This window comes from Macrobrachium nipponense, chromosome 17 (assembly GCF_015104395.2).
Source record: "Macrobrachium nipponense isolate FS-2020 chromosome 17, ASM1510439v2, whole genome shotgun sequence".
NCBI classification, from domain to species: Eukaryota; Metazoa; Arthropoda; class Malacostraca; order Decapoda; family Palaemonidae; genus Macrobrachium; species Macrobrachium nipponense.
Window position 1 is genome coordinate 47,501 of NC_087210.1, and position 12,500 is coordinate 60,000.

The 12,500-nt window shown below is 36.5% G+C and overlaps 1 protein-coding gene across 1 annotated transcript in view; it reads right to left on the bottom strand.

Annotated features, from left to right (window-relative positions):
• The window catches only part of LOC135196101 (uncharacterized), an 84,401-nt gene that overhangs the window by 19,072 nt on the left and 52,829 nt on the right, over positions 1-12,500 (bottom strand). The window contains exons 7-10 of the mRNA XM_064222557.1: positions 11,137-11,295; positions 10,916-11,024; positions 9,826-9,906; positions 3,161-3,360 (exon numbers count right to left, since the gene is read on the bottom strand). Coding sequence (XP_064078627.1) covers positions 3,161-3,360; positions 9,826-9,906; positions 10,916-11,024; positions 11,137-11,295 — 549 coding nt within the window. The remainder of the gene's footprint in view (positions 1-3,160; positions 3,361-9,825; positions 9,907-10,915; positions 11,025-11,136; positions 11,296-12,500) is intronic.

The window sequence follows — 12,500 nt, forward strand, 5'->3', positions numbered from 1 at the left end:
TATACCCCTAAGAGGCAGTTAGGGGTTGGAGGTGGGTGGGCCGCTGCGCCCCCGCGCGAAAGCGAAGTAGTGCCCTTATGCTTGTGAATACAAACGAGCGTATGTCCTCGTGGATCGATGACTACAGCGGAGGAGACGGTTTAAGTGAGGACTGGTGAGGACTTAGAGGGTGGGGGATGAGGGGGGGGGGGGTGAGGGTTAGAGGCGGGAGGGTAGGTTTTTGGTGGTCCAAGACAAGAGAACACAAAGAGGGAACTCAAAGCAGACCTTGAATCATCTCTGTAATGTTTCCTGTATAGCAACTGGAATCTCATCAGGTCCAGCGAAGATGCGATGCATAATTACCTTTAAAAAATTTCTTTGTATTTTAATGATTTAACTTATATTTTTATCTATTTATCAATTTCTTGATTTATATTAATTTTCTTCTATGTAACTGACATCTCTTCTTCCTGTATGTCCTATCATTACCTTCCGTTATAGTTCTTTCAACTGGACCCCCATATTATTCTTTGGAAGTTTTAGACCAATGGTTCTTAACGTTTTCTAAAATATGCTCCCTTTCCAATCAGCAGTCAGTTCCTCGAACGGCTGAATTGTTGAGACACACACACACACACACACACACACACACACACACACACACATATATATATATATATATATATATATATATATATATATATATATATATACATATATATATATATATATATATATTATATATATACATATATATATATATATATATATAGTATAATATATATATATATATAGTATATATAATATATGTATATATATACATATATATATATATATATATATATATATATATATATATATATATATATATATATATATATATGTATATATATATATATATATATATATATATATATATATATATATATATATATATATATATATATATATATATATATATATATATATATATATATATATATATATATATATATATATATATATATATATATATATATATATATATATATATATATATATATATATATGATATATATATATAATGAGATTATATATATATATATATATATATATTTATATATATATATATATATATATATATATATATTATATTATATACTATATATATATATATATATATATATATATATATATATATATAAGCTGAAATACAAAGTTGCATCCTGTGCTCGAGTCTGTTGCAATGTTCTCACTTCATTAAGAAGCTAAGTGTAGGTTTATCTGTAGCTCAGAGAACTGCTGTAGCAATCAATAATAATAATATAATAATTAATAATAATAATAATAATAACAATAATAAAAATAATAATTTCTATTTAATTTAAAGTTTTTGCAGAAAAAAATAACGTGTATATCAAAATATATTTTGCTTTAATTATTTAGAGGCATCCTCGCACCCCCGGGTTAAGAACCACTGCTTTAAAATTTCAAGTCAATATGAATAGGGTTCTTCGTCTTCTGAATAATAATAATAATAATGATAATAATAATAATAGTAATAATAATAATAATAATAATAATAATAATAATAATAATAATAATAATAATAATAATAATAATAATAATAATAATAATAATAATAAGACATGATTCGGTAGCAAAAGGTCTCCACTGGAGTCTGTGCAAGAAACACCAGCTAGCTTGCAGAATTAAGTGTTACAAACACCAACCTGAGGGAACGATATGAAACGATCAGGCAAAGATCCTCTGGGACCATGGTATCAGAACAGATAGGGTGATACCTGCCAATAGACCAGACATGACAAAATCAAGAAAAAAGTATCGCTCATTGATGTCGCAATACCATGGGACACCAAAGTAGATGAGAAAGACAGGGAAAAGATTGATAAGTATCAAGACCTGAAAATTGAAATAAGAAGGATGTGGGATATGCCAGTGGAAATTATACCCATATACATTGGGACACTAGGAGGTACGATCCCAAGATCCCTGGAAGAACTAGATGCCGAAGTAGCTCCAGGACTCATGCAGAAGAGTGTGATAGTAGTAACAGCGAAGATTGTGAGAAAAGTGATGGACTCCTAAGGAGGCAGGATGCAACCCGTAACTCCCCTACACTAGAAAAACCACACAGTGTAATAGGTTGACTGTGATAGACCCACAAGAAAGAAAGAAAAATGTATATACGTTTTGTTAATCGATTTACTTCTTTCTCTGCGTGAAATTGTAACTCGGTTATAATTTTATTTGTAATAATATTACTTTAAAAGTGAAATGGCTTGTTCAATTCCATTGCCCAGACTCATCGAAGTTTGTGGTAAAGTGGAGTTGAAAAAGATTTTTTCTGCTAAAGAGGCGTGTCTCTTAGTTTTCTCCCTCTCGTTATTCTCCCTTTTGGAGACAATAGAAAACTTTTTTTTTTAATCGGATGTTTTCTATCTGGCGTCGCAAAAACGGCGTTAGCTAGATGATTGGGAGTTCTGATTAGAAATCTGGAAAGCGGGAAAGATCAAAAGAGGGTAAAATTCTTTTTTTTTTTCTTATTTTTAAAATTATTATTGTATGAGTTGTTCTTCCCAACAAAGATAAAACTGAAGAGTCTGTTGTTCCTAACTTTCGTTCACAAGTTATATTTTTATATTAGGAATTGACGAAACAACCAAACAATCAAAAAATGATTCAGTCAAACTTATGTCTCACGCCATCTAGTTATCGGAAAAGTCAAATAAACTGGAATGAGTGACATCTTTGCAATAAAAATGATTCGGTGGTTTCACGTTGCTTGGAATTCCATGAAATATACGTATATATTTTTCCGCTTCTTTTATTACACAATGGAATAGAATATTGAACTAGAGCCAAAGGTCAAGCACTGGGACCTATGTGGTCATCCAGCGCTGGAAGGGAACTTGAGAGTAGAAAGGTTTGAAAGGTGTAACGGGAGAAAAGACTGAGAGTAGAAAGGTTTGAAAGGTGTAACAGGAGGAGAAACTGGGAATAGAAAGGTTTGAAAAGCGTAACAGGAGGAGAAATTGAAAGTAAAAGGTTTGAAAGGTGCACTCATGCAACATCCTGAGTAGGGGAAACTGTTCCGCAGTCCAGCGGTGTGAGGAGGAGGAGGAGGAGGAGGAGGAGAAGGAGGACCTCTGTGACTTCAGAGAAGTCTCACCCTTACCTGAGTGAAGTAATATTCCAGGACGGCCTTCGGTAGAGTCGTGACGAAGTCGAAATTCGGGTCGGGGATGTCTGAACGCGTCGAGGTGAAGAGGTCGCCGTAGAGAGATCTGGAGCCCCGTGGGCCAACGTAGGCATAACTTTCGTCAATGTGGAACAGCTCATTGGGACCGGCCATCACTCCAAAACCTCCCATACCAGCTGTCGAGACGAAACGTCTTGTTTACTTACACTCGTTTCTATTAATTTTTTTTTTAAGCAAGTGATCTCTTTTTTTTATCTTTTTTTTATTTCCTTCCGTTACTTTTTTCAGAGGGACGCCGTAATATTATTTGGAAGCTTAAGAATTTCATGTCAATGGCCTCTGTGGGGATCATGTTCTGAATAATATTAATAATAATATTCTTTGGAAGCTTAAGAATTTCAAGTCAATGGCCTCTGTGAGGCTCACGTTCTGAATAATAATAATAATAATAATAATAATATAATAATATAATAATAATGAATAATAATAATAATATAATAATAATAATAATAATAATAATAATAATAATAATAATAATAATATAATTATTATTATTATTATTAATTATTATTATTATTATTATTATTATTATTATTATTATTATTATATTATATTTCTATGGAAGCTTAAGAATTTCAAGTTAATGGCCTATGTGGGGCTCATATTTTGAATAATAATAATAATAATAATAATAATAATAATAATAATAATAATAATAATAATAATAATAATAATAATAATAATAATAATAATAATAATAATAATAATGAATGATGATGAAAATAATAATATTAATAGATAAAAACATCTTTCAAGTTTAGCTCTATCTAGTTAATTAAGGCAGGCAAAACATTAAGGCCTTAAAATTGGGTCTTTTAGGTATCGAGAGAGGAAGACCCTCTGGGTAAATTGCCTTAAAAATTGGGTCTTTAAGACAACGAGAGAGGAAGACTCCGTGGATAAAAGGCCTTAAAAATTGGGTCTTTCAGATACTGAGAGAGGAAAAACCTCTGAATAAAAGGCCTTAAAAATTGGGTATTTAAGACAACGAGAGAGGAAGACCCCCTGGATAAAAGGCCTTTTAAAAAATTGGGTCTTTCAGATACTGAGAGAGGAAAAACCTCTGAATAAAAGGTCTTAAAAATTGGGTCTTTAAGACAACGAGAGAGGTAGACCCCCTGGATAAAAGGCCTTAAAAATTGGGTCTTTCAGATACTGAGAGAGGAAAAACCTCTGAATAAAAGGTCTTAAAAATTCGGTCTTTTAAATATCGAGAGAGGAAGACCCTCTGAATTAAAGGCCTTAAACATTGGGTCTTTAAGACAACGAGAGAGGAAGACCCTCTGAATAAAAGGCCTTAAAAATTGGGTCTTTTAGATATCGAAAGAGGAAGACCCTCTGATTAAAAGGCCTTAAGAATTGGGTCTTTTAGGTATCGAAAGAGGAAGACCCTCTGGATAAAAAGTCTTAAAAATTGGGTCTTTAAGACAACGAGAGAGGAAAAACCTCTACATCAAAGGCCTTAAAAATGGGGTCTTTTATATATCGCGAGAGGAAGACCCCCTGGATAAAAGGTCTTAAAAAATGGGTCTTTAGGATATCGAGAGAGGAAGACCCCTCTGAAAATTTAAAAGGCCTTAAAAATTGGGTCTTTTAAGACAACGAGAGAGGAACCCCCACCTGGATAAAAGTGCCCTTAAAAATTCGGGGTAGGTTCTTTTCTTAGAAAAATATCGAGAGAGGAAGACCCTCGAAATAAAAGGCCTTAAAAAGGGTTTCTTTTAGATATCGAGGAGAGGAAACCACCCTCTGAAAAATAAAAGGCCTAAAAAAAATTGGGTCTTTTAGATTAATTCGACGAGGAGAGAAACCCCCTGACCCTAAAAAGGCCTTAAAAATTGGGGTTCTTTTAAGATATCGAGAGAGGAAGACCCTCTGAAAAAAGCCTTAAAAATTGGGTCTTTTAGATATCGAGAGAGGTTAGACCCCAATAAAATTTGGGAATTAAAAGCCCTAAAAAGTTGGGGGTTTTAGATAGCCCAAGGAAAAGGGAGTAGTACCCTTTCTTTTGAATAAAAGGCCCTTTAAAAATGGGTTTTTCTGTTTAGATATCGAGAGAGGAAGACCCTCTGAATAAAGGCTTTAAAAATTGGGTCTTTTAGGATTATCGAGAGAGAAGACCGCTCTGAATAAAAAGGCCTTAAAAATTGGTCTTTTTTAGATATCGCAGAAGAGGAAGACCCCTGAATAAAAGGCCTTAAAAAAAATTTGGTCTTTTAGATATCGAGAGAGGTAGACCCTCTGAATAAAGGCCTTCCAAAGTGGGTCTTTGAGATATCGGAGAAGGTAGACCCTCTTGATAAAAGGCCTTAGAAAATTGGGTCTTTTAGATATATCGAAGAGAAAGGAAAGAACCCCCTTCCTGAATAAAAGGCCTTAAAAATTTGGGTCCCTTTTTAGAATATCCGAGAAGGAGGGTTAGACCCTCTAAATAAAAGGCCTTAAAAATGGGGTCCCCTTTTTTAGAAATCGAAGAGGATAGACCCCTCTGAAAATACAAGGGGCCTTAAAGATTTGGGTCTTTTTTAGATATCGAGAGAGGGTAAAGACCCTCCTGAAATAAAAGGACCGCCTTAAAAATGTGGGTCCTTTTAGATTCGAGAGAGGAAAGACCCCGCCTCCTGAAAAATAAAAAGGCCTTAAAAAAAATGTGGGTCTTTTAGAATATCGATAGAGGGTAGACCCCTCCGTGAATAAAAAGGCCCACCCTTAAAAAATTTTTGGGGGGTCCTTTTTAGAATCTCAGAAGAGGAAAGCCCCTTTTTTTTCCCCCCCCCCACTCTGAATCAAAGGTCCCGTAAAAATTGGGGTCTTTAAGACCAACGAGAAAGGAAAGGACCCACTGGAAAAAAGGCCTTTAAAAAATTTGGGGGGGTCCTTTTTAGAATATTGAAGAAGAGAAAGACCCTCTGAAATAAAAGGCACTTAAAAAAAGTTAGGTCGCCCCCTTTTAGAATATCGGGAGAGAAAGAAGAGCCTATGAAATAAAAGGCCCCTTAAAAAAATTGGGGTCTTTTAGCATTATCGAAGGAGAGGGAAGAAACCACTCCGTGTAGTGGATAAAGGCCCTTTAAAAATTGGGTCCCCCCCTTTTTAAAATATCGAGAAGAGGTAGAACCCCCTCTGAAATAAAAGGCCTTAAAAATTGGGGTTTCCTTTTTAGATAAATCGGAGAGAGGTAGGACCTCTGAATAAAAGGCCTTTAAAAAATTAAAAAGGTCCTTTTAAGATAATCGAGGAGAGGAAGACCCCTATGGAAAATAAAAAATGGCCCCTTTTAAAAAAAAAATTGGGTTCTTTTAGATATCCCGAAAGAGAGGTAAAGAACACCCTCTGAATAAAAGCCTTAAAAATTAAGGTCTTTTTGATATCGAGAGAGGAGACCCTATGAATAAAAGGCCTTAAAAATTGGGTCTTTTAGATATCGAGAGAGGTATCACCCTTAATAAAGGACTTAAAAATTGGGTCTTTAGATATCGAGAGAGGAAGACCTCTGAATAAGAAGGCCTTAAAAATTGGGTCTTTTTAGATATCGAGAGAGTATGACCCTCTGAATAAAGGCCTTTAAAAATTGGGTCCCTTTAGATATCGAGAGAAGGACGAGACCCTCTGAATAAAAGTCCTTAAAAATTGGGGGGTCTTTAGATATCGAGAGAGGTATGACCCTCTGAATAAAAGTCCTTAAAAATGTGGGTCTTTTAGATCGAGAGAGGTCGACCTCTGATAAAAGGCTTAAAAATTTGGGTCTTTTAGATATCGAGAGAGGTAGACCCTCTGAATAAAGGCCTTAACAAATTGGGTCGTTTAGATATCGAGAGAGGTAGACCCTCTGAATAAAAGAAAGGCCTTGAAAAATTAGGGTCCCTTTTAGATTATCGAGAGAGAAGAACCCTATGAATAAAAGCCTTAAAAAATTGGGTCTTTTAGATATCGAGGAGAGGTAGACCCTCTGAATAAGGCCTTAAAAAATTGGGTCTTTTAGATATCGAAGGAGAGGAAGACCCTCGAAAATTAAACAGGGCCTTAAAATTGGGTCCTTTTTAGATTATCGAGAGAGGTCGAACCCTCCTGAATAAAAGGCCTTAAAATTGGGTCCTTTTTAGATTATTCGAGGAGGAAGACCCTCTAATAAAAGTCCTCAACATTGGGTCTTTTAGATATCGAGAGCAGGTAACCCTCGGAATAAAAGTCCCTTAAAATTGGGTCTTTTAGATATCGAGAAGAGGTAGACCCTCGAATAAAAGGCCTTAAAAATTGGTTGCTTAGATATTCGGGAGGAGAGGAAGACCCTCTGATAAAAGTTCCTATATGGGGCGTTCTTTTAGATATCGAGAGAGGTAGACCCTCTGAATAAAAGAAAGGCCTTAAAAATTGGGTCTTTTAGATATCGAGAGGGATGTAGTAGGAAACCCTTTTGATAAAACCCTAAAAATGGTCAATAAAAGCCTTAATTCGAGGAGGGAGGAACCCTCTGAAAAAGGCCCCTTAAAAATTGGGTCTTTTAGATATCGAGAGAGGAGACCACTCTGATAAGAGGCCTTAAAATTGGTTCTTTTAGCTAAAAATCGGGAAGAGGAAGGACGGAAAAAGGAACAATCTTTTAGACAGAAGGTCTAGAGGTCTTTTAAAAGATCATCGAGAGGAGGAAGACCATCTAGACAAAAGGTCTTAAAAATTTGGTCTTTTAGCTATCGAGAGAGGTAGACCCTCTGAATAAAAGACCTTAAAAATTTGGTCCTTTAGATATCGAGAGAGGAAGACCATCTGGATAAAAGGCCTTAAAAATTGGGTCTTTTAGATATCGAGAGAGGAAGACCCTCTGAATAAAAGGCCTTAAAAATTGGGTCTTTTAGATATCGAGAGAGGAAGACCCTCTGAATAAAAGGCCTAAAAAAATTAGGTCTTTTAGATATCGAGAGAGGAATAACCTCTGGATAAAAGGCCTTAAAAATTGGGTCTTTTAGATATCGAGAGAGGAAGACCCTCTGAATAAAAGGCCTAAAAAATTGGGTCTTTTAGATATCGAGAGAGGAAGACCCTCTGAATAAAAGGCCTAAAAAAATGGGGTCATTTAGATATCGAGAGAGGAAGACCCCTGGATAAAAGGCTTTAAAAATGGGGTCCTTTAGATATCGAGAGAGGAAGACCATCTTGACAAAAGGCCATAAAAATTGGGTCTTTTAGATACTGAGAGATGAAGACCCTTTGGATAAAAAGGCCTTAAACTGGGTTCTTTTAGATGCGCAGAAAGGAACACCTACTTGACCGTTTAATACAGGAAAAAACTTATTAGGAAAAATACAAGGCTCTTCGATATGGAAAGGCAAACCCACTGGATAAGAGGCATCAAGAACATATCTACCGACCTCTCGGCCTATAATTCAAAGAAGGACGTGTGTGAGATCGCGTCTAATGAGTTGGCCGTTCAATAAAAACATAAGTACCCCTTTTTGTGTTTTAAATAAGCGGCCTTAAATTCACATCTTTAGACCTGTTAGCCTATAATCATTCAGAGAAAACTTGCGTTAGAATAAGACTAATGAGGTGACCGTTTAATAGAGAGAGAGAGAGAGAGAGAGAGAGAGAGAGAGAGAGAGAGAGAGAGAGAGAGAGAGAGAGAGAGAGAGAATGAATACTAGAGTTCCATTTTAATCCAACAGAAGGGAGGGATAACGTCATTACCCAGGATGGCACAAGCACATCCCAGAAGAGGTCAGCAAACAAGGCGAGAGCCTTTTAATCAACGTAAGTACCACGAAAAACACGTATTCTTCTCCTCCTCGTGGAGCCGCTTCCAAACTCGTTCCTGAATCTCGCGAGCGGGAATGACGTATCTCCAATTGCCCTTTTTTTTCTGTAATAGGTAATATAGTAGGTCCTTCAATTTCCCGTCCGTGAATGCTGATTGAAAGATCTCTCTCCCTAATGAGGATAGAGAGAGAGAGAGAGAGAGAGAGAGAGGAGATCTGATTACCTGTATTCAAAAAGTTTAATTTTGATTTATAGCCAAAGGATATACAACATAGACGTATTCCGGAATCATTAATTTTGTTTAATGCGATATCAATACTTTCTGTACCCAGTTTATTAATTATCCTCTTTTACGTTAGCAGTTTATAAAGGATACATTTTAATTAATGGTGTACACTGTATCAAGTGAAACATGAGACTTAGTAAATGATTTACAAGACAGTAAATAGAAAACAAGGCATTATGTGAAACACCAAATATTATAAATAAAAAAAAATCATGCCTAACACATTTTGTGAAATATCTTCATAATTCTAATGTCTTTCTTTGGTACTTTTTCTTCTTTTTAGGGTTTAAAGGGCACCTACATAGGTCTGATAACATCAGGCATCAGGAATACGATTTTATAATACACAAAATTGTTTACCTTCATACACACAGTAATGCACATAAACATTAATTAACACACACCGACGCAAATATGGAACATGGGATGCTGCAAAGAACTTTAAGTAATCACTTCTACAGTGTTCCGCTTGAAGTGCACTGACGGCATTACTGAGCCCCATGCAGGGTCGGTAAACGGGAGACGAAACATTGGCAATACTTACCGTATCTTTCGTCGAGGGTATGTTCGGGAATAAAGCCTCTTTCACACTTGCCGTACTTTCTGCTGATGGCGTACTGGACACCTGTGTTCAGGGAATCTTCATTAGTCAATGATTTCCGGTTGAATGGTGTCCCAGTGAATTAATTACAAGACTCTAAAACTCTCCTCTTCTCCTTAGGGACTATACCAACTGCCTATTCTGAACGACAGTGCCTCTCTCTCTCTCTCTCTCTCTCTCTCTCTCTCTCTATATATAATATATATATATGTATATATATACATATATATATATATATATATATATATATTATATATATATATATATATATAATATATATATAATATGTACGCACACACACGCACACACACACACACACATATATATATATATATATATATATATATATATATATATATATATATAATATAGTACGCACACACACGCACACACACACACACACACACACATATATATATATATATATATATATATATATATATATATATATATATAAACAAATGAAAGAGTAAACAAATATCGTTCATTTGTTCAGTTTTCTAAACTATTAATCTCTTTCTCTCTCTCTCTCTCTCTCTCTCTCTCTCTCTCTCTCTCTCTCTCTATAAAATGACTGGAAACAAATGACGTTTAAGTAGACCGAACATTGTCTAGATGGTCATACATTTAGGCCAGGAGAGAGAGAGAGAGAGAGAGAGAGAGAGAGAGAGAGAGAGAGAGACTAAGCTTCTACTGCGGGAACTACCTTTCGCACCTTAGTAGTTACACCTGAGGTACAACACAATAGGTGCAACACATTTGCTGCAACATATAGGTGCAGCACCTTAGTTGCATTACCTTACTTATTTATTCATTTTCATCCTCATAAATAAATCATAAATATCCTATCCTAAAATTCCTGCACATGTAATTCAAAGCAAAGCACCATTTTTCAGACCTTTCCAGGCTCTGCCATAGACCTCTCCTACCCCACCTTCCAATAAAATAACAACAACAAAAAAGTAGTTTGTATAGAGAGAGAGAGAGAGAGAGAGAGAGAGAGAGAGAGAGAGAGAGAGAGAGAGACGTGTACCTGTATTGAAATCGTGGATGACCTTGTCAGGTTTCTGGTCTCCCTCAGACTCGGACTCGGGTGGGGTGGAATCCAGACGAACCATTGACAGGTGTTCCGAGTAGTACAGCTTGAGAGAGGAATGAATAAAATATATGAATAAATGAATATGGAAGTAAATAAACACAAGCATGAATGAATAACATAAATATAAACAAATAAATAAATAATGAAGCGTTCACCTGGAATTTGTCCAAGACCTGGTCCTTGTGGAAGTCCATGTCGTCGATGAAGGGGTTGGAGACCAGCTCCTCAGATAGGAAGAAGTGGGAAGGGATCTTGGGGACTGCTTTCTTCGGGTTGATGCTGACCTTTCCCTCGCAGGAGAGTCCTCGGGGCGTCTGCAATGTTAGAGAATATTAGAGAATGTGACAACTTCTGAACGATCCCAGGCCATACTTATGTTCTCTGTATCTCTCATAGATTTTCGGAAGTCAATACATTATCCCAAAGGCCTTCTTATCAGGAGTGAGCGTAGATGTGTTTAAGAATAAGCTCGACAAATATCTAAACTGCATCCCAGACCATCCAAGATTGGAAGATGCATAATATAACCGGAAGATGTACTAGCAACTCTCTGGTACCTTATTAGTAGTGCCTCACACTGAGGGACCTGGGGCAACCCGACAAGAGTAAGGTAGGTAAGGTAAGGTCCCAGAGAGAGAGAGAGAGAGAGAGAGAGAGAGAGAGAGAGAGAAAGAGAGAGAGAGAGAGAACCTCTGAACGATCCCAAAACATACGTAAGTTCTCTGTACCTCTCATATATTTTCGGTAGTTGGGAACGTTATCGCAAAGGACTTTTTTTTTTAGAGAGATAGAGAGAGAGAGAGAGAGAGAGAGAGAGAGAGAGAGAGAGAGAGAGAATATGACAACTCCTGAACGATAACAAAACATACGTTTGTATCTCTATACCTCTCTCAGATTTCTGAAAGCCGGAAACGTTATCCCAATGGCCTTCTTCCTGAGAGAGAGAGAGAGAGAGAGAGAGAGAGAGAGAGAGAGAGAGAGAGAGTATATGACAATTCCTGAACGATCCCAAAACATACGTTTGTATCTCTGTATCTCTCACAGATTTTCGGAAGTCTATACGTTATACCAAAGGCCTTCTTCCAGAGAGAGAGAGAGAGAGAGAGAGAGAGAGAGAGAGAGAGAGAGAGAGAGAGAGAGAGAGAGAGAGATTCTTTTAAAAACACCTGGACTTGTGTCTCACTACTTCCCACGCTACGAAAAATAGTCCTTCATTATGGCCTCGCCTAAACTCTCCAAAAGGTGGGGTTCTTCCTTCGATTGAACTCGTCTTTCCCGAGCACGGGCGAGGCATTCGTTGAATTGAATTATCAACGCCCCTACGCTCCATTTCAGCGGTAACTTCGTCAGTCTCCGGTGCTATTCGATTACTTAGCCACTTCGCTGCTTTCTGGTCCTGTCAAGTTACTTGCAAAGCCATTTCATAACTGCGTTTATCAAGCGCTACTCTGCCATACCGAATTTCTACTTTTGTTTTGGTGGATTTTTTTTCCCGTATCTCTGTACCACAGTCATTCCA